The sequence below is a fragment of the Papaver somniferum genome, chromosome 11, assembly GCF_003573695.1.
Source record: "Papaver somniferum cultivar HN1 chromosome 11, ASM357369v1, whole genome shotgun sequence".
Lineage (NCBI taxonomy): Eukaryota > Viridiplantae > Streptophyta > Magnoliopsida > Ranunculales > Papaveraceae > Papaver > Papaver somniferum.
Window position 1 is genome coordinate 139109909 of NC_039368.1, and position 22900 is coordinate 139132808.

General features: G+C 37.0%; 2 protein-coding genes across 2 annotated transcripts; both read left to right on the forward strand.

Moving 5' to 3' along the window:
• Positions 1-1895: 1895 nt before the first annotated feature.
• Positions 1896-2963, forward strand: LOC113325332 (F-box/kelch-repeat protein At3g23880-like). Its single transcript, XM_026573530.1, has one exon. It carries the CDS (start codon positions 1896-1898, stop codon positions 2961-2963), a length of 1068 nt encoding a protein of 355 aa, XP_026429315.1.
• Positions 2964-6179: 3216 nt separating this feature from the next.
• Positions 6180-7545, forward strand: LOC113325333. Its single transcript, XM_026573531.1, has 2 exons — positions 6180-6327; positions 6707-7545. The coding sequence occupies exons 1-2, from the start codon at positions 6180-6182 to the stop codon at positions 7543-7545; spliced, it is 987 nt and encodes a 328-aa protein (XP_026429316.1).
• The last annotated feature ends 15355 nt before the right edge of the window (positions 7546-22900 follow it).

Genomic DNA, 22900 nt, shown 5'->3' on the forward strand with positions numbered 1-22900 from the left:
ATAAAATATGTCTCCCTACGGGGATTCGTTCGTGGATGTAGGCAAAACTTACCAAACCACGTAAAGTTTGTGTCTCTCATCTTACGCTTGTTTCATGTTTTAAACCCTAGTTTTCATCATCATCACCAAATCGATTGTATTTTGTGCCTGTAAATGATTCTTGGTACAAACAGATTTGTTCGAATTTGTAAAGAAATTGAGTAATTGTTTTTGTGATTTCTTCGATGTTTAGGAAGACTTTGAAGAATTGATGTTTATGTTATGTTACAAATGGATGAACAAAAAATGAATTGGTTCAGTGTAGGGTTGTCTGTTGATTTTAGATTAAAAATGGTAGGGAATTGGTCATGGTTGTGATGGTCTCTATACATGATGAGAAGAATCTGATGCTTGAACAAGGATTATAGGAGGAGTATGCAGTTACAGAGTGGTTGAATTACTGATGGGATTGGTGGATCAGATAGGTTTGTATGAGTTGTTTTACAAGGATATTGGTGGTACGGTTGGTGATTGAAGAAGCATGAGAGAGTTTGCTGTTGACAATATTGATTGCAGGTGGAACTGGTACTGTTGGTTGGTGGTTGGGATTTGAGCTTACATTATGGATTTTAGCTCTGATGCTGGTGCAAATATCAAGCTTTAGCTGATAAAAAAGTGTTGGTGGTGTTGTTGTTTCAGGTGTGAAATGGTTTGATGCTTGTCTGTTACAGCTAAAATAATTGGTGGTATGGCTGTGTCACAGGGAGAGTTAAACTGGGTACAACGGAATTGAGCTGAGCAGACATAACAGTGTGGATGTTTGGCAGTGTTGTTGTGAGTTGGGTTCTGCTGAGGAAGTTAATTACAGTTGAGTTGAGGTCGTGTACCAGACGTAGGAGCTGAATAAATGGAATGGTGGTGTATGGCTTATATTGAGATGAAGTGCTTGTTGCCATATTAGCATTACAAGGAAAAATATTGCAGGGAATGCAAAATGGATGTTGGAGCTGGTGGTTATGAGGTTATTTTCCGACATGGGTACCTATTAGAATTGTTGTTGTTGAAATGATCAATTGTGTTTGTGCCGGCGAAAGAAATTGTGAATGGCGATGGTTGCAAGTTGTTGGGTCAAAGACTACAACAAAGTTAGGCTCTCTGTAGAGTTTTGTTGCTCCTAATGCCAACTGAAAATGCTTTATGGAATAGTTCAGGAACTATTTTATGAACTGCGCGCATCAGAGTGGAAGATGGAAATGGGTGTTCACCGACAGTCTCTAATCTTGAGGCTGAAGTATGGTTGCTTGAAGGGATTGCAGTCCTGTATCTTCTCTGGGAATATTTTTCAGGTCAAATTGAAAAGGTTTAAATGTGTTTAAGGGTTCTTTGATCTGCAATAATTAGTTTTCATCTATCGCACGTTGTTTTTTTTTCCCAATTCGGAAGCGATATTTGTCAAACAGATGGTTACGTGTACGGATGGTGACATGTACACCGAGTTACCACTGTTAGCAGTTTTTTCAATAAACCGGTCAAAACCATCCTAGTTTTGCAAAGTGAAAAAAGGTGAAAAAAACTGGCCTAGGTTTATAACCCTAAAATAAAAAAACAGGCCTATTTCTGTTTTTCACCCTTCCGGTAAGCATTTTAATATCGAGATACAACTTCGGTGAGAAACCATAATCAGCACATCGGGAATTTGGGAGTAGTACGGGGTCGAAGAAAATTCGAGTTAGGTAATAGCAATTGCTTACAACTACCGTTTGTGCTCTAGAAATCGTGAAGTCTAGTGGGCTGGATCAGATACATGCCCAGCAGTAAAAAAGAAGTCCTGTCTTGTGGAACCCTAAAGAAAACATAAAAAACCTAAAAAGTAAAAACCCTTCAAGTAACCCTAGATATTTTTAGATTCATCATTCATGGACAATCTCCCTGTCGAGATAACCTTAAATATATTTTATCGATTCTCAGCTGAAACAGTCTTGGAATGTCAACGAGTATGCAAAACATGGCAAAATCTCCTATCACTTGATAAGACGAATTTCGCTGATGTGCACTTGCGTCATCAATTACTGCAAGCCAACCATCAAGAGCAGCAGGGTGCCAACAATTTTGCTTGTGCAAGTGTTGGTCTTATTTTCTTAATAAAATCACACAACAAAGAAACTAGTCGCCAACTTTATTATGGAGAATTTGATGAGAATCGTGATTACCATGAGCAGTGCATTTGCAACACATTAAGAAGGATCTGCAGAAAATTTGTAATGATCGACAATCCTTCTGTTAACCAACTCACATCAGGAGGGATGTACTACAAGGACCTCCTTGTTGGTTCCATCAATGGTTTAGTTTGTTTTGCTGAACCTAAACCAAACGATCGCAACGACATTATTAGAGATCCAATCCACATCTTTAATCCCATCACTAAAGAACATTTGCACCTTCAAGGATTTAACGAAAAACATGCCGTTCGTCGAATATATAGTGGGTTTGGTTACAATCATCAAACGAATGAGTACAAGGTCGTTAGAATCTTGTCTAGCGATGATTCCAAGAATGGAGATATCGAAGTACACACTCTTGGCCGTAGTAATAGATGGAGAAACATAGGGGTAATCAACAATTGTTTCAGTTCAGCATATGGTGTCTTTGCTAATGGAGCTCTTCTTTGGTTAGACATCAAAGAAGAAGAAATAATGGCCTTCAATTTGTCAGATGAGAAGTTTCATGCCATACAACTGGGGGAGCTTTCTTATCGTGCATATTGTGGGAGAATATCTATTCTCAGAACGTTTGGGGAGTGGTTGTTTGTTAGTAGCCACGAAAGATACAAGCCTAAATGTTTAGATATATGGGCACTGAAGAAGACGTTGCCATCAGAAAGAAGTACCGGTACAAATGCTCCAACTACCAGTAATGATCAGAACGAGTCTTTGAGCTGGTGTAAGGAGTTCAGTATAACTCCGGAAAATTCATCATCCCCTTAGGATTATGTACCGTTTGCTATCACAAAGAGTGGTTTAGTTCTGCTCTTGCATAGGGAGAATCGTCTCCACATCAACCCAGCGACACTATTTTGTTATAATCCGAAGACTACAACTTGGAAGACACTTCGGAATTTGGATTTTCTTGAAATGATCTTTCACACGAACAGCTTGGTTTCACTGAAAGCTCTTGGGCCAGTGGTAACAACACATATGCCTAGATTTCCTTGGATAGAAAGGTCACCATGTGTACGTTTTGGTTAACCCTTACTTTGTACGTTTGTTAGCATAGAGCATGTTTAATCTTTGATGGTTAACCCAACTCATCTTATATCCTAGCTGTAATATGGTCTCTTTTTTTTTTGCATGTGTAATTGCCAGTTTATAAATTTAGAGTTACAAAGAAAGACCAATTGTTACAAAATTCGCAAACAGATAGGTGGCGATTTTTAGATATAAAATAATTAGGCCACCCGTTCGTGTCGCAGGCAACTACTTGATAAGCATTCCCTGCTCGTTTCAATTTTTATTTCTTTGTTTTTTCTTGGAGGTTAGATCAGGTGCTTGCCCCATTCCTTACTTGTTTTGATTTCTTTGATCATCACTAGGTCGGCTTCGAGCGAAAAAAAAAAAAACTTGCAGCCGTTAACCGAGTCTTGCAAACATAAGAAAGTTATCTAGTTTCTACCGCTACACCGTTCCAGACATAAAATACACTCACTGATACAAACTTATAAAAATCATATATCGAATGTATCAAATCCCATGTTGTGCTATTCAACATAATCATTGAGAATGAAACCAAACAACAGATGGACTAGCAAACTTTGCGGCCGACGTCAGCCAAACGGGAAACCTCCATTAATTTGGGAACAGAGGAATCCGTCTTTTCTTAATCAAATTCTTTTGAACGATTCTATGGAAATTAATTTTCCCACGTGTAAAAAAAGGTTGTACCTGCACTTGATAATATAACGAAACACATTCACCAATTCTGAATTCAGTTTGGCTCAATTGGTGGAAATGCCACTTTTGGAAATGGGTTTCCAAAAGTGCCACCCCTAACCCCAACCTACCAAAAATGCCACTATATGACATTTATGCCCCTAATAGTACAAGATCCTTAGTTGTTTGATATTATTTCCAACTTTCAAAAATTAAAATAATTATTTTTTATGTGGTTATTTAGTGCCAGGGTCCTATACAAGGGGTCCGGACTCTTTACCGAACCCTAGGCGTATATTAAAAAAATATTAGAAATCGTTTTTTTTAATGTACTTAAGTATGCAGGGTCCCTTCAAGAAGGTCCTGACTCTGTCAGGACCCTATGGATCTTAGTTTAAGAACTTTTTAACTTGACCACCTAGGCGCCATGTAGATGACAAGTAGAACGAACAAGGTGAGGACCTATTGCACCACGGTCAGGACCTTTAACTAAGAAGTCGGGACCCTTTCTAAGGACCTTTCTCAAGTCGAACACGTAGGTGCCATGTAGGTTACAACGGGGATGAACGAAGTGATAACATTTTTACAAGGGTCAAGACTCTCGAAGTCTGGACCCTACCGTTTGACGGGACCCTAACGCTTCACCTTCCTTACACCCCCGTTACACCCTCTGTTCCTTACATAACCCACCTTCATTCTTTTTTTTTTTTAGCGGTTCATCTTCTTCTTCTTCCTTGTTTCATCTTTTTTTTCTTTTTCATGGCAGCTGCTACACCATGAAATGCAGTTGCTTTTAGAACCCTAAATTGTCGTCGCCATAATGATTAGCAAAGCTGTTCTCATCCACTGCAATGGTGAATGGGTGCACAACAAAGGTAATGATGACTACAAAGGTATGACACATCTTGCGGGGGTACCTGATAAGTACACTTTTGAGGATGTGAAGAAGAGAGCAATGGATGTTTTAGGTTTCGTGCACAAACCTTGTTTTGATGTGTATGGGCTCATAGATGTCTCGGGAACCTCATTTAAGCAAAGTATTAAAATTGTTAGTGAAGAAATGTTGATTTTTTATGTTGGCCAGACATGTGGAGTCCCAAGCTTTTACACAATCAAATATGGAGAAGAAGTAAAAGTAGATATTCCTCCCGTGACTCCCAAAACAACTACTGGAGATTACAGCGGATCCAAGATGCTTCCCCACACTCCCTTGACCCCTCTTAACAATCTCACGTCGTGTTCCAGTGAGGATTATCAGTCCAAGAATGAAACCATCAAGGGAGATGGTGGTGTTAAAGGTACGTTTATTTGTCCCTCTTGTTATTGTACTTTTGTATTATGTTTTTCCTGACCAAATAGTCACACTAATGTTGAATGTTTTGTTTTTTCAGCGAGTACTAGTGGTCCAAAGGCTAGGAGATGTCTTGAACCAGTAATGACTCCATCATCCAAGAAACTTCGATGTCTTCATGATGCGACAACAACTCCAGCGCCGGTTCTTGATATTCCAAAACCCCCGAAGGATATGAAGTACAATGATCTGTGTGTGGATAACACTTTCAAAAGAAAGGGGGAGATGAAACTTATACTTGCAATAGCCAAAGTAGAAAGAAATTTTGAGTACAAAGCTTTTAAATCCGACAGCCAGAGGTTTATTGCCAAATGCAAAGACAAGACATGCGAGTGGCGTCTGAGAGCAGTTCCCTTAGATTCTTGTGGGTGGTGGAAACTCACAGTTGCAAACGATGTGCATACTTGTGGAAGCAACAAAAGGACTGACCCTGAATTAAGAACCAAAGCGGCCGCTACTGGAATTGCAGAGCTTTTCAAGCACAAATTCAAAGAACTAGATGCGGCATTTATGCCCAAACAACTGGTTAAGGACATAAAAAGGGATTATGGAGTGGTTATCAATTACCGGCAGGGATACAACGCTTGCAAGCGTGGTATTGAGCTGATCAAAGGTAGCCCTGATGAATCGTACCAACACCTCGTTGGTTATAGTGACATGCTTGGTGCTCATAACAAGGGTACTGTTACCGATATTGTAACTGATTCGGATGATTCTTTTCTATATTATTTCTTTGCTTTTGGAGTATGTATTGAAGGATTCAAAAACTGTTTCAGACCCGCATTTGCGATTGATGGTACACATCTTACAGGGCCACGCCAAGGAGTTCTACTGTCAGCCGTTGGAATGGATCCCGACGAGTCGATCTATCCTATTGCTTTTCCTGTTGTTGATTCAGAAAATAATGAATCTTGGAATGGTTTATGAGAAAGTTAGTCGGAGTACTTGGCGATAAGTATGCTATGAATGAAGATGTTGTTGTGGCAACAGACAGGCACCCATCGATCGGTAGAGCCATAAGGTTGGCATTTCCTTGTGCTAATCAAGTATACTGCATCCACCATCTTTCAGGTATTTAACAAGACTTTATATACTACAAACACACGAGTTTTGTGTTTAAATAGATTTGATGTTAGTTATCTGAATGGATACAACGTTAACCTTGATTTGTGTTTAGTATAACTTATCAGACTGTAGGTCTTTATGTGTGCGTATCTAGATAGAGTTATGAAGTAAATGAAAATAGCATCATATTGCATATGATGTCCCAGCGGAGGTGGCAGAACAAGTTTTGTAGCATCAATAGCATCATATTGCATATATGTACAGTCCAAACAAGTTTTGTTGTCCACCCTGTTGTATGATACATTTCAGATATATATATATATATATATATATGCATGCTTCATGTTGTACTTATAGGTCAATCCTGTGATGTTTGACCTTGCAGAAAATATCAAACAGACCTACCACAACGCCACGGCTTCGGTGGCATTTACAAGAGCTGCAAAAGCGTTTAGCAATGATGAGTATGAACTTTCTATGAGAGACTTAGGTTTAGTGAGCCCCGCTGCTTTAAAATCTGTAGTGGATCTTGGACCGGAAATGTGGGCCAGGGTGAAGGCTAGAACAGGTCGTTTTACTCTCATGACTACAAACGCCTGTGAAACTTTCAATTCAAGAATAGCTGATGTTAAAGGTCTTCCAATATGTCATTTAGTCGATTACATTCGCAGGTTCCTTATGGAATGGTTCTGCGAACGTAGACAACTAGCTCGTGATCGGCAAGATCCTTTGAGTCAACATGCACGGGATATAATCAAAGAACGGTGGGCTGTGGCAAAAAGTTTTGTGGCTTTCCATGTCGATGGGGACGAATATGAAGTGGACGAGGGTGACTATGAAGAGAAGCACACCGTTTATCTTGACCGAAGGTCTTGCACGTGCAAAGTGTTTGACTATCAGCATCTTCCGTGTCCCCACGTACTTGCAGTGTGTGAGACATATAAGATAAAAGAAGAAGGCCTTTGTGGGGAATATTATAAAACATCGGTTTGGAGATCTATGTATGAACCTAAAATTTATGGTGTGCTGAGCCCAGAAACTTGGGATGTCCCAGCGGAGGTGGCAGAACGGGTGGTGCTTCCTCCAAAAACTACACCGGAAGTTGGTCGTCGGAGCATCAAGAGGAAAAGGTCCGCCATTGAAAAATCTAGAAAGAAAAGAGCTTGTTCAAGGTGTCACCAGACAGGGCATTATGCTAACAGCAAACGTTGTCCCAAGGCTTAGAACTGGAGTGATTTTGGTTGCTGACATTGCTTACCTTGTTATGTTTGTTTGAAATAGTTTAGGCGGCATCATTAGTAGAGTGGATTTAGTCATATTTTCATCCTCATGGTAAATTAGTTTTTCTCAGACTTGATATTAAACCTTAAATTTCGGAAAGTAGGTCTTTTGTAATTGAATTTGGGAATTATCTTATGGTTATTAATTGTAAGTTCTACTGGCATGTTTCATGTGAACTGATTACAAGAATCAAAAATCATTTACTACCATGTTGTTTTAGTGATTGGTAGCTAGGTGATGCACTCTTTTAAACGTGCTAATGTTCATTTACTTTTCTTATTGAAACAACGAAAATTATATAGCCATAACTAGGACAACCTAGAAGTAAAAACAGTTCCATCGTACCTAATAAAAAGGACTTCAAATATAAAATAAACTAATCAGACATTATCTTAAACATTCTTCATCACTTTTATTTTCAAGTTCTGCGTTCTTGTGCCTTCGGATATCGCTCTTCATTGCACCATTCATCAGCTCAACAAGGGCAAGATCTTGAAACAAACTCTGTCCAAAATTCTCTTCCTTGATCCATACGCCGCTGCCATGATACGGAATGATACATGACTCCGGGACTGAGATCCTTAACCTGTTGCATTCTTCACGTAACTGGCGATCCTCCTTTACTAACTCAAACCACTCCTTACAGAATTGGCTACCGTTTTTTGTTGTGTAGAAATTAGTTACTACACGCTTAGCAATAGTTTTTTTAGAGTCAACAAACTCATCACCATCCGATGCAACACCATTCCTCCCATATATGGTAGTATATTGATTTCTTGTTCGGGCAGTTGAATTAAGTGAGGTTACGTCATACTGTTGAGAGGATCCTGCCATTGTTTTCAGATGATTTGAGATAAAAGCTTGTAAACAAATGTACCTAATAACAGTGATTTTCTTTACCCTAGAGATTATTAAGCACAAACGAATCTGAATGATGTCCATTTATACTTATGTTGGCAAACATGTGGAATTTAATGCCAACTAAATATAGCTGGCGCCTCTCATGTTCACCTCTCATGTGTAACTGAAAAGTAAAAAGCAAGCTGTTTTTGACTAATTACAATTAGTCAAAAAGTTTTTTTTTTTTTTTTTTTCACGTTTCCCAATTAGTCTTCTGCTGGCAGCTTACGGGTTGTGTTACATTTCAAAAACAAAAGAGATAAGGAAGAAAAAAAAAGCAAATTTAAAGATTGTCCCATTCTTGGGTAATGTTTACTCACATTGACAACATTCCCTTCAAATCCTCTCATCTGTACCTGAAAAGTGAAAACCAATTTCTTTTCATCACATTAGCCACAACACCTCCATGCCATAAGGGGACAAACCGTTACCTCTATCACTATTAAAAATTGTGCATAAAAATGGTCCAATAAGGGACAAATTATTGTGGCGGCCTGTAGTTTATTTTAAGTCAAAGCAGGTGGGGGTTTGGGAGTTGGGAAGTAAATGCTTATTCAAATTTCAAAGCAAATGGGTGAGTCATTTAACATAACAAAGAAAAAAAAATTAGAAACAAAAGGAAAATCAAACAACTTAGATACGAGTGAGGTAGGAAGATGCTTTCTCAGTCTACAATTCTATACATACACATATATATATATATATATGACATCCAACCCTTAGGAGTGATTCCTTACAATTTAAACTACCCACTTCGATCACATGGGTTCAAGATCAGAGAGAAAATCATGTTTGGAAAAATGTTTTTCTAAAATTCCTTCAAAAAGAAGACGTCAAAGCAACCAACAAACCAACAACCTACCAAAACCAGCGGATGCGGGTTCTTCAAGTATGTCTTTAACAAATCTGGATACTTCTGCCAATGGAGTTATGTCCTGTGAGGAATGGTATGACGCGATTGAAGAAGGTCGTAGATTAAGAAAGGAAACAGCTGAGTTGGGTCTTCCAGTTACGACGTTGCCACCTCTTGGAGATCTATTACACCATACATACAATGATCTGGTCAAATGTGTTAATTCTATAAGAGCTGAGAATAACGCACTTAATAGGAGATTGATTAATCGGAAGAAGTATTATGCTCTACATGGGACTAATATGTAACTGGAGTGGTAGTAAAATCAATCATTTTCTCTTGCAGTATTATGGTAAAAAAAAGTTTATGTAGAGCAATGTGTATGAGTGGTAATTTAGTATACCTTTTATCTTCTGTTCAGTTTACTTGGTAGTAACTGAAGTTGTTGTGCAAGTGCAATGCAACAGGATAGTACTTCAGAGTATAAATTTACGAACAATATCGCAGTTCTCCATTGCTACTTTGTTGCTCTCCCTTTGTATTCAGCGAGCTTCATACTGCACAACTGACGACAAACAAAACCATCAGCTTAGGTTTGATCCAGAACAAAACTATCAAAATACATCCCGAATCAGACAAACATACATTTTCATAAAATATAGAAAGGTATTTATCTACCATAATTCAACTTCTTCAACATAGTTTTCTAAGAAAACTAATGCATACATAATGTTCAAAATGTTACCATCTCAAAGGGGGTCAAACACCCATCAAAATTATATTTAGGTATCCCTTTGTTAACAGAAAAACCATAGTATCTTTTCTATAATTCATATATTGGTCAACGCGTAACTATATGCTGGGCACTCAACAATCATCACACAATAAGTATATATAGCAATAAGGTATATATACTTCCAATAAGGAAGTATATACATATGCAGATCTAACAGGAAACTGGCCAAAGGTAACAACTTCCATATCAATTTATCAAAAACAACAAACAAACAAAAAATATATATCATCAACACCAATCCACAACTTCCATATCAATTTCTCAGCTTCAGTTGAAGTCCTTACATTCACTAGCTTCAAATTGGAGTCCTTCAATTTCTTCTCAGCTTCAGTTGGGTGTGTTTCCATGTTCCTAACTTAGTTCTCTATTCATCTTCACATTCATTTTCTTTCTTTAGGTTCTCAACCTGCAAAATCAACAACAAAAAAAATCACAACAATACATAACTTTCATATCAAATTAAAGTTCAAGTCATTCAATTTAAGTAACTAACCTAAAAACAAACCGATAAATCCCATATTAAAACCTAACTCCATGCATCTACGTAAAAATACCAAAAACAAAAAAAATTGGTTAAAATCAACAAGCCAAACCTAACATCAGTATTATACAAAAGGTAAAAATAACCTAAATCGAATAAAATCAAGTATACCCGATATGAACTGCGACTAAAGATGTTGAGATCTACCTGTAGAAGATCTGAACTGCAACTTAAGCTGTTCGATCTACCGGAAACCAACCAGAAAAAATAATTGTTAAACCCCCATTAAGAAAATCGACCAGTAAAAAATCAAGAAGAGAAAATTTTTTTTGATAAAAACCCTAACTGTACCTGCTGATTTTATAAAATCAAACATAACTGCTGCACAATTGAGAGATGTTGAAGGTTAATAATCATAATGAATTTTAATGAGGTTTTGTCATATAGGGCTTAAATGGTTGGTAATGGTGGAGTTCAAAGAGAGGAGGAGATATTTTGGATGGTCTGTTCTCGTTTGCAAATGAACTGATGAAGAGAGAGGGGATACATCAGGTAAAAGTGATAATTAGGGTTATGTTTTGCTTATATTGGTGGCAATGGTTGTAATTACTGTGAATCTTTAGGGCAAATTCGCGACATTTAGGGTTTCTACCTAAATCGATGGCCAATAACCATCTATTGTGTCTCATACGGATTAAGAATCCAATGGTTCACATAAACCTATTTTGTTCATACAGTATATTAATAAATGTCGGGGTATTAACAACCTTCATTATCACCAAGTATATTAATAAATGTCGTGTATATTTTAGTCCGCGTCTAGATATGGATCATATTTCATATTGTCAGATTTCGAATTAATAGAGATGAAATATATCATATTTCAACATCTCGGGTTCATAGTTTAATAGAGTTAAAACAGAGGTTCTCATTTCGATGAACTGAATATGAAATCTATCGGATTTCGACATCTCGGGTTCAAAGATTACTAGAGTTAGACACGAGGTTCTCGTTCGGATGAACTGAGGATGTATTATATGAGTTTTTATCATCCCGGTTTCGTATATTACACGAGTGAGACTGGAGTCTATCACTCGGATGAACTGAGGATGGATCATATGAGTTCTTATCATCCCAGATTCGTATATTACATGAGTTAGACCCGAGTCTCTCACTCGAATGAACTGAGGATGGATTATACGTATCTACGGACCTTATCATTTGTGCTTGAGTGTTAGCAATCTGCCCTAACGTCGCAGCACTCTCCCGAACATCTCCAGTCGAGCGGTTGCCACCATCTCCATCATTGTTAGAAGCCATGAAACAAGGATCAAACCTTTCAATGAATCCAATTGACGCAGAGGTAACGATAAGAAATAGCCTTGAATACACAAGTTGTGTTTTGAATCCACAAAACACTGTTCTGAATCCTGCACACAAGGTATAATCTCAAGAGATTTGTGTTTTGAATCCACAAGAACAACAAATAGAACACTTGAAAATACACAAACAGAAAACTAGTTCCTTTTAAAATAACAATCATCAATAACGTTTTACAAATCAGGATCCTAAGATTAAATACTAGTAGGTAGTTATAGGAAGTTAACACACACATTAGACACACAAGATAAGAAACTGAAACTAGAAACTGAAAATAACTATTAGATATTTTCTGAAAGTTGTAACTGTCAGGTGTGACTATCCTTGTTCTGCATCAGTCTCTCACTCGGATGAACTGAGGATGGATTATACGAGTTCTTATCGTCCCGGGTTCTTATATTCTTGAAAATACACAAACAGAAATCCATTTATCCTCCCATATATTGACTTTCATTCCATCACCCATTTCCTAAATACTGTTTTGTTCAACTAAAATTATTCCTTTGTAGATACATTTCCACATCCAAGAGCTAGAGGAAGGGATTTTATCTCTAAAAGCATAGTTTCTCTGTGTTCCATTTTTTCTACTATGCTTTCAAACAGTTTTATTTTGGTTTTATCTATAAATAGAGGTGTTCCTAGATAAGAATCTTTCAGGGCTCACTAGAACAGAAGGTGAAATTAGGGATTCAAGAGAATCCCCCCAAAAAGGCGAAGAGAAAGATAGTCTTCTTGCAATAGAGATATTATTATCAGATAAAGATGGGGAATCAGTATTTGGTACCGGGTCTGGAGAGTCCGACCCGAATCCGACTTCAAGAGTAGTCATGGGACCCGCATAAGCTTGGTTTTGTGTTTTTTTTTTTTTGAAAAGACCACCAGGGAAGGGATAGAAAGCCACAATTAATTTTGACAAATCAAGACAGAACTATTGCATGCAAAACATATCATTCTCCGCACGTCCTAGGTTAATTAAGACTGAGAGACTAGGAAGAGGTAGAGGAAACTCAGACAGCAAAAAAGGAGACAAATCAGCAAAAAAAGATTATAGGATCCTGAGATGATCTCTCTCAGGATAGAGATAGAGACGAACTAAGCATGTTGAAAAAAAAGAGATTATAGGATATGCATGATGAAAATATGATTTACTATTCGGGAATGATTCGCAGAATTACTAACTAAGTTCTGTTGTATATTTTTACTACCTATGTATTCTATATTGTTTTTAAACTTTAGTGGATTTTTTATACACATTTTTTCTACATGTGTATTCTTAGTTTTTAAATTCCAAGTCACCCAAACCAGTGATCTTTAGCTGACACTAAGCTGCTAACTCCCTTCAAAGAACATGGAGTAGATAAAATATCTAAGCATCAATTTTTAGAAGCAGAGACAAGCCGCTATACATACATAACTGAAGGATCATAACATGATCAACAAAATATAAACAATATATCCAGGGTATAAGAGTCCATCGCCACTAACTTAGATTTAGAACTACAGCTGACATCTTTTTCAACTATACACATCCAAAAAACAGGGACCAACATGCTGGCCAGGAATTATACTACAAGATCATATGATTACAGGTTACTATTCACCACTTGTGCCATTCACCTCTATAAATTGTTTCTTGAATAGCTGCACCGCAAGTTCGCATCGATAACGAGTAGCGAAAGCAGGTTCGACTTCACAAACAGGAATCTTCCTGACCATATGCTCGATAAACTTGAAAGCAAACACCCCACAAGAGTTACTGCATAAATAGTATATGGATCAATTTCCAAATATAAGGTTAAAAATTCAAGGTTAAAAATAGATTTCAAGTAAGACTCACGATCATTTTTCTTAGGGGTTTTTAAGTCATATCTACACCACCATGGACCGCGGTTGTATGCTTTCTCCAAATAATCACGAATTTGACCGACTTCCGGGTGAATTTTGCTTGAGCGATTATTACGATTCGGTCTAAGAGAATCATAAATTATAATTTCTTCTCCTTTACTTGAATGGAGACTGCGACCCAGTGAATATTTCAATACAAACTACACCATATACGACATCAACCTTATCCCAAGAGGGTAAATGCTCACTAGGTGGTGAACCACGGCGTCCTGCTAACCCTAGTCTGAATCTGTCAACTTGGGAAAAATTACCATTCGCAAAATGTTGTTGTTTCACGAGCAAGGCAGCTCAGTCACAATGTATTCATGCAATAATATAAATAAGTAGAAAATATCCAATCTATTCTGCACAATAACTTACCGGTAGGTGACTTTCAAAGTATGACCAGGTACCAGTGGATTTGTTAGAAGGATAAGACTTGTGCAAAAGCACCAATGCACTGTCAATAATCTGCAGGAAGACCCATAAACATAAAACTTCTCACAACCCAAATGATGTTCTCATTATTAGATTTAATCGTCAATATCAAATGATGCAATATGACTCACATTACCGCATAACCAACCAGTTGAACGTAGTAGTAGTTTATACTCAGAGCAAGACAATAATGATGTACCATCACCATTATAGTTATCCATGTTCCTTGATACTGTGGTAAATTAAGATCCATTATAAGGCAACACCATGATTGTTAGTTTTCACATATACAACAACACAGAAAACAAAAAGGTATACTAGGGAGAGAAACAACAAGACACATAAACAAAAGGGTATACTAGGGATGAGGCTAACCCGAGGTTTATGAATCTGTTCACATCATCTATATCCTGCTTCGTTATTTGCTGATCCAATGTGTCTTCTTCAAAATAATTCATGATAACAGGCTCTTCGCTTGTCGGAACCTTTTTTGCGTTCTTTTTCGCCACTTTCCCTGTAGGAGTATACGGGGGCAACAGGGAAGGTGCAGGGTTTATTTTCCTCCTAGCCCTTCCCTGACCTTTTGTAACATCATCAGAAAGAACGATAATGGGTGCAGAAGGGCCAGTGCAGGGTTTATTTTTCTGACGCTTTCTTTTTTTCCCCGTTGAGCTGTTACAAATGTTTTTTACCTACATATCCGACACAGTCAAAAAGTCATACCACGATAGTTTTGTGAAAAAAGTACAAATATATACGTGCTAATGTAGCAACAAAACTAGATGCAACAAATACTTACAACAGCTCGACTCACATCAACTTCCTTATTTGGAGGATTGTACGGATATGGTGGATTTAATTCAATACTGTTGGATCCATTGCCAGGAGTCACATCTGGCTTCTGCATTGCCGCACCATCATAATCTCCTTCTTCGTTATGTCCTCCAGGTGGAGTCCCCTGTTCAAACAACATAAATATCAGTTCAATAAAACTTCAATACCAGAATAGATGTGACATTCTATCTATCTTAATACAATGAATTTCCAATTAACTCACCGTTTTTGTCTTTGACAATGCACAGTACGTCTTGGTTCCACCAATCTTATCCTTTATTGATTTGATCTCGGAGTTAAACACTCCACATGATTCAACATTGTTTTATGGCTATTACTTACCTGGACACTTAACTCCTCCAACTGACCCTTCACTGCACTTTTAAATACCTCCATTTCACCAATCACCGTCATTTTCAAATCCTCCGTATGACCAATCATTGCATTTTTCACAAAAGACTCGAAAGAAGCAATGACTGAAGTTGATGTCCTAGAACAAAGAACATCAAGTTGGGAGCGAGGATGTGCCACACGTGCTTCTTCCTCATCCTTCTCAAACAGATCTTTTTCCTCCACCACATTTTCATTCCCTAACAGATCTTCTTCGTCCTCTTCATCATCCATGCTGCTCTCCTCTAGAACCTGTTCATCCACAAAAACATTTTAGTCTCTAACATATTTTTTTCCTCACCCTTCTCAAACAGATCTTCGTTCTCCACCACATTTTCATTCTTTAACGAAACTTCTTCTTCGTCATCTACCAAGGGACCTTCACATAACCCCAACATTACCAAATGCTCTGCATCTTCTTTATGCCACATAATGTCATCACACACTTCACCCTGTAATTTTATAAAGTCACTCGACCAAATTAACAATGTAGCAAACAAAAAAAATAAAGTAACTAAGGTAGTTATTACTTCATACCTTTGACTCCTCCAAAATCGTAAGTAGAGGCTCATGGTGTATTACTAAATCGCATGTAACACTATGCATATGGGGGCGCCAATTTGCAAAAATAGTCTTGCTTCCAAACTTATCAAGCACTTTCGGCAACACTTCCAGACCCCAAACCTTGGTGAAAAAAGGAAAGCCTTTAAAACAACAATCACAAAAAATTATACAACTAGAAAATATCAACCCAACTAATTCTTACCACCAAGACATGGGCCATTCCTTGACTCTTGTAAGTCACCTCACTTCCAACAGGCTTGTTAGCGTTAATCTGATAATCTAAGGCAGATTGCTATTATCAATAGTTCTGCTGAACGCTATTTCAGCCCAAGGATAAGAGTTGAAGTCGACGAGGTTATCCACCAGGTACCAGTGATCATGCTCAACTACTTTGTCATCTCCCTTTCCCAGGACATACCTGTGGACAACATATAGTAACGACAATTTCACCTTGTCATCAGATTCCAGTGGGACTTTGACAATTTCACATTCAGCATTAGAGTTGCTTGATTGGTGACATTCACGCGATATTTTTTCCTCCTCCCCTTTTTGCTACATTTCTTCGATTTTTTTTCGTCGTCGTCCTCCTCCTCCTCCACTTTTCCAAAAAGTAATAATTTCAAATTTTCGTTTCCAGTTACTGGTTTTCCTTCATCGGGGAAATGCTTCATCTTAAGGCAGGGCTTCGTGGCGGGACGAGAAAAATTATGGTCCGACTTCCTAAAACTAAGCCCCGAAATCAATGCGAACTCTTTCTTTCCGAAGGAGAGTTCCTTTCCACAAACCATTACGCGCATTTCTTCACGGTGACCCTTATCACCTTCATCACCCGTGGAGATCTGACTAGCCAATAAAAAATGAAACAAGGCACTAGACCACGTTTGCATCGGCAGGTGCAGTAAGGGTCCAATTGTAGTTGACATAAATTTCTCTTGCTCGGCAGGAGACAGCAGGTTACGCACCCACTTCAAACCTTCGGGCTCGAGTATGTTGTTACCTTGCACGTATAAGCCCGGTACCTGGCAGGGTGAACAAACATCCTACAACATAGAAATAAATAGTTACACCAATTACAACATACAAGTTCTTAGAATTAAGTATTTAGAGCGGAAAGCAGGCAACATTGAAAAAAGCTAAATAGTCGTGCATTCCAATTAATCCAATAACCACCTGTATTCAAGTTGTAAAGTGACTCAACGAATGACCGGTCTAGTTTCCGTTTACAAGTGGCTTATACCAAAACACCTAGAAAGAACAATGCAGCAACATGGAAAAAATAGGATTCGCATAGAGGCATCTAACTTTCTTTTATATATAAATAACTAAACTATTTTATTGTCATTGTTCAAATTTAACTTATAGGCTATTAATGCATACATTTCAGCATTTGACAGGGAATGCTCAACGGTACCATCGGAGTTAAGAATAAGAAAAAAACAATAATGAATTCATGTATGAAATGAAAGACTCTAACAGTCTAACGGACATTAGAAGAGGGAAAAATACTAAGCCATGATATAGATCCTAAATGATGAAGCAGATTAAAAATGAATTCAGTACTTAATATACCCTCTCTTTCTTTTGTTATCACATGTCGTTTCTCCTAAAGTTTCAATGAATCTCCAGCAATTAAAAAAAATTGGCATGACACAGTACATTAGGCTAAATGTCACCTATTACCTTTCAACACCATCGTCAATACCACTCTTTTGTCCTCCACAGTGGCATTCGGTGATATAATTTTCCCAAATGATCAGCAAATTTCACTTTTTTAGAACACTTCTTCTTCTTCTGTCTGCACCCATAATTTAGAACCTACAAACATATTATAATCGAGATTATTTAGTTACTCAAAGTAAACTCCCCGACACAAAGTTATAGTGATTAAGTAAAACTAAGTTCCTATCTACCTAAAACTATGTCCAACACACACATACGAGCACCAGCATAAATAATCTGAAAGCTCTAATTACCAAAACAAACTAACAAAGAAAAGGCGACTAAATTAAAAGCGTTATCTGTGGATACCACATCCCTACGGTTGTCTAGCCGCTACCAATTGAACAATAAACTAGTTTTTACTGTGAGCATACTAAATGCTCATAAAATAGTGCTATATTTTGGAATTTAAAGCTCTTAAAATTCACGCAAGGACACTTCAGGTTTCTATTTTCACCGACTTAGGCATCATGCTCTACGCATAATATCTCGCATACACTCAACTTCAAAATAAAATAAAATAAAAAACAGTAGAGTAGGAGGTGAACTTAATTGATTTATTTGTTTCTTCCTGAATTTATTGATCACCTAACAATGAACAGAAAAATACGAAGGTAAGAATGGTAACCGTGAAGCTTAAGCAAACCACACATCAAAACAATTGAGCATTCATCCATGGTTGTACATAGAGCTTAATCGACCTCAATTTTGTATCAGGCATTATTATCAACGAAGAAAACATTTCAGGCATTGTTTTTAAGCTTAAAATTGCTGCAAGACTAAAATTATCAACGATATTTTATTGTTGCAAGACTAAAATTATCAACATCTATGCAACACCTTAACGTAACTTGCAAGTTTCAAGTTTTGTGTTCTGGATACTGTCACAGTTAAAATTCCCTACCACCCACTCATAAGAACACCAAAAATAAGGAGTTTCAGTAGACCTTCCCTACACCCAAACGTTTCAATCTTGCAAATACGTTATTTTACTGACACACACTGTTCTATTTACTTCACAGCTAATTTCCAACCACCCTGGGCTGCATGGGGGTAAACAAGTGGAAGGATAAAGCATTCACACTCAACAAACCAAATAAATGCAATCTTAAATGACAACAGTAGGAACCACTTATGCATCAAATTTCAAAATAGGTTCATGCCAGTGTTTTAAGTTGCAAAAGAATCATTATTGATGGCCATATATCAGAAGAAAATAAAACTTCTGACTACGTTTAATCCTACCACCAAGAGCCAATGTTGTAAGCATCATACACTACATCAATCACTATAGTTCCCTGATTCTTCAATCTAAACCTTGATATAAACCCTCAATTCCTCACTCTAAGCAACAACAGAAGATCCATTTCACATACATGAATTTTATGGATCATTTTTCTCATTAGATGCTGGTTTACTAGTTTATTCTCAGCCTTACAAGAACCAAAAACGCAAGTACCAAATCCAGATACAAAAAAGAGGAACTATTTCATTTCCATTTCTCTGCAATATAGTGACTTCCACTCATATCTGCAGCCAAATGTTATAAAGTCAGTATGATTATTCATAAGTATAGAAACACCCATTCTATGACTTAGCCCAAATAATAAACAACAAGTAAATATTTACAAAGTGCACAGTGTGAATTAGACAAACTCATAAATAGCACAAACATCCTACAATAAGCACAACTGAAGCATCATTTACACATCTTATCACAAAACCAGAAAATGATAATTTTAAGAATGTTGTAGCACCAGAATACCAAAATGACAATCTATGGTAATACCAGAAACTCACATAAAAACAAACGAACTAAGATTCAGTTTCACAAAACCCAAAAATCTAAAGACAAAATCTCATCTTCAATTAACCAAATAAAATTTCAGAAAACCACTTATCATTCTAAATCTTAAACACCTAACCAAACATTGCCGACTTTCATTTGATATCCAACAAAATTGAATCCTAATTTCAGATTGATGACAAATAATTTTAAACCCTAAATCATACCTTTTATTCTTTCTTCTGCTGGTTTTGAAGTTGGGGTTATATCTTTCTATCCTGCACTCTCTTGGCTCTCCATTTATCCAAATCTTCTTCCCTAATCTCTTCTTTCAAATACATACTTTTAATCCGTATTTATTAGTTCTTCATAGATGGCGAATTGGGTATGTAAAAATATAGGGTTTTTCTGTTATAGGGTATTGGTGTTTTGCTGTGAATCGTTCATTGTTTGTCCTGCATATCAATGAAAGATTCAATCTTGCAGCGGATTGAATCTGAGATGAAACTGAGAGAAAAGTAAGATAAAGTGAGGGAAGGGTTGGAGAGCTAGGGTTAAGGAAGAAATCAATGAAATTCAATCTTGAAGAGAATTTTATTTTCTGAGAGAGAACTGAAGTGGAAGAAACTGGGAAGAGTTGATAGGGAAGGAGATGAAAGTGACGGAAATAACAAGAGGATGAAATTAGAGAGATTTGCTCCGTGAAATTTTTGCTGAGGTGGTAGCTGACTCAGCCAAATTTTTTGCTGAGGTGGTAGATGACTCAATCAAGAGGGTCCAGACCTTTTCTAAATAAGGGTATAAATGTCTATAAAATCCGAAAAGGATGTTATTTGTATATTTCATTTAAGGGTGGCAGTTTTGGAAGCTTGTTTTCAGGGGGGCTATTTTTGCACATTAAAGTACTTCAGTTTATCTAGTTTTCCACCTCGACTGTTGTATTTTCACCAATTTTCCATGGCTTTTTAGGATCTGAAGATGCCCGAAATCCAACCGCAGCAGCTCTAGCTTTCTTCGTCTACAAATGCCAAACATAGAGATGTCACAAATAAAGTACAACGGACAAGAGGTTTGAGAATAAAAGAAAAAATGAGATGACCTGCATTAACCCTTTTGAGCATTATTTGTCAAAAGTGATATGTCAAAGGTTGGCAAAAAAGCACATTCTATTTCTCAATAGTCGATCAAAATCAAACTGGTTAGCCTCTCTAAAGACAATTTCCTAGTGTTAATAAACTTATACAGATTACTGGGATATCGATCATGGGTTCATGGCAATTACTAGAGATGAGAATGGTACTCCTGGTGCAGTCACTGAAAGTTCAGCCCCCTCGTCGATCACTAAACATGAACTTCAAGGCATTGAATCGGGTCTTAATTTAGCGAAAGACAAAGGTCTAACTAGACTATTTCTGCGTAGCGATTCTATGACATTGACAACCATAAATTATCTTTGATAGTGATTCTATGACATTGACAACCATAAATTAGCAAGTAAACTTGGACAAAAAAATGCCCAATTTAAACAAGTAAAGATGGACGGAGGGAGTACTGTAATACTGGACTGGAGTATATTTTTTTCTTTTTTGTTGCAGTTGGGGAGAAACATTAAATTTCTTTTACATTCTTTGATTTTATGAATTCTCATATGATTTATTACTATAATAGTTTTGCATCTCCATGATATAGTCATCCCATTTACATTTTTAAAATTTAAGAATTATATTTAAAATCAAACTAGAAAATTTTAAAGGGAAACTGTACTTGATCAAAAATTACATTACTTAAATAATAAACTCTCAAGCTATTGGAGCCAGAGAGTTTATGTTAGTTATCTCCCGCTCAAATAAACACCACGCCATTCCGTCATTATGAACTTCCATACATGGTAAATCATATTTATTTTGGTGGTAGTTACATATGCAACAACATTTGACTAAGTTAGTTCTCTCATTTCCATTTTCCACCGTGTATACGTTATCGAAAAACTAATATGTATAAAGCTTAGATTATGTTCATTTTCCTCCACCATCTCAAAGATCATTTATTTATGTCTGCAATAATATGTGAAATCTTCAATATATTACTTCCCCATCTTTACACCCTTAATTTCCACTCTTCCAGCAGAAAAACGATAAAAATTGGAGCATCTATATACAAACGGAAATATTCTAATCATGACATTCACATTATATCATAATAGGTTCTAACAAAACCGAACATGAAACCAATTGTTGTGAATAATCATGTCATTTACACTATTATCACAAGTAAACTCGCAAGTCAATTTCAGAATGAGCTGCCTCCAACAGGATATAACAAAAAATTTCTCCTTCTTTAGCCGCGGATTAAAAGTTAGCCACAAAATTCAGTTCAGCGCTCTTTGTTCTGTTTTCTCCTGATGCATATTACATTTTATTGCTCCGACAAGACATATGTAGTACTTTCTTCAAAGCAAAACTATGTTATAAGGATCTTTTGGCATTCTACCGTCCAAATAATAGAGACTCACTCTTAAAATGACTGGCTGACCATATTGAAGAAGACCAAACACTAAAGAAGTGGTCATAGGGTACGATTCCATATGAGGAATTGTACACGTACCATTACCAATTGCAACTTCTTTCCTACAATATGTGTATGACCAAACATGGGAAAGCCAGGTGTTATTTGCAAGATAGACTTAGAGAAAGCTTTCGATAGAATTAATTGGAGTTACTTGGAGTTCATAATGCAACAAATGGGTTTTAGCAGGAAATGGATCAAGTGGACCAAATTTTGTTGTTCTACCGCAAGTTTTTCTGTTCTTATTAATGGTGCTGCTTTTGGATACTTCAGAAGTTCAAGGGGGGTAAGACAAGGATGTCCTTTATCAACACTGCTTTTCAATATAGCTATGGAAGGTTTTTCAAGGAACATTGATAGGGCTGCCAATTCTCAGTTGTTTTCTGGTTTCTCTATGGTGGATAATGGTCAGGTGGTAAACCATTTGCATTATGCCGATGATACCATCTTCTTTGTTGACAGTAATAAGGAAGAACTTACCAATCTGTTCTCTATTCTTCAGTGTTTTGAATACATAACAGGTTTGAATGTTAATAAAGCTAAAACAAGATTGATAGCTATTGGTGATGTTCCCTCCATCAATGATTGGGCAAATGAGCTGGGATGCACAACTGACTCCTTTCCTTTCATGTATTTGGGATTTCCTTTAGGTGCAAAACCAAATTCTAAGGCTATTTGGGTGCCTGTCATTGAGAATTTTGATGCTAG

What these genes read in the sequence shown, in the direction of transcription:
- LOC113325333 (XM_026573531.1), top strand. Translation starts at nt 6,180, where the DNA reads ATGAGAAAGTTAGTCGGAGTACTTGGCGATAAGTATGCTATGAATGAA. An exon ending in CTGCATCCACCATCTTTCAG is followed by an intron (nt 6,328 to 6,706) that starts GTATTTAACAAG and finishes TTGACCTTGCAG; the next exon opens with AAAATATCAAACAGACCTAC.
- LOC113325332 (XM_026573530.1), top strand. Translation starts at nt 1,896, where the DNA reads ATGGACAATCTCCCTGTCGAGATAACCTTAAATATATTTTATCGATTC.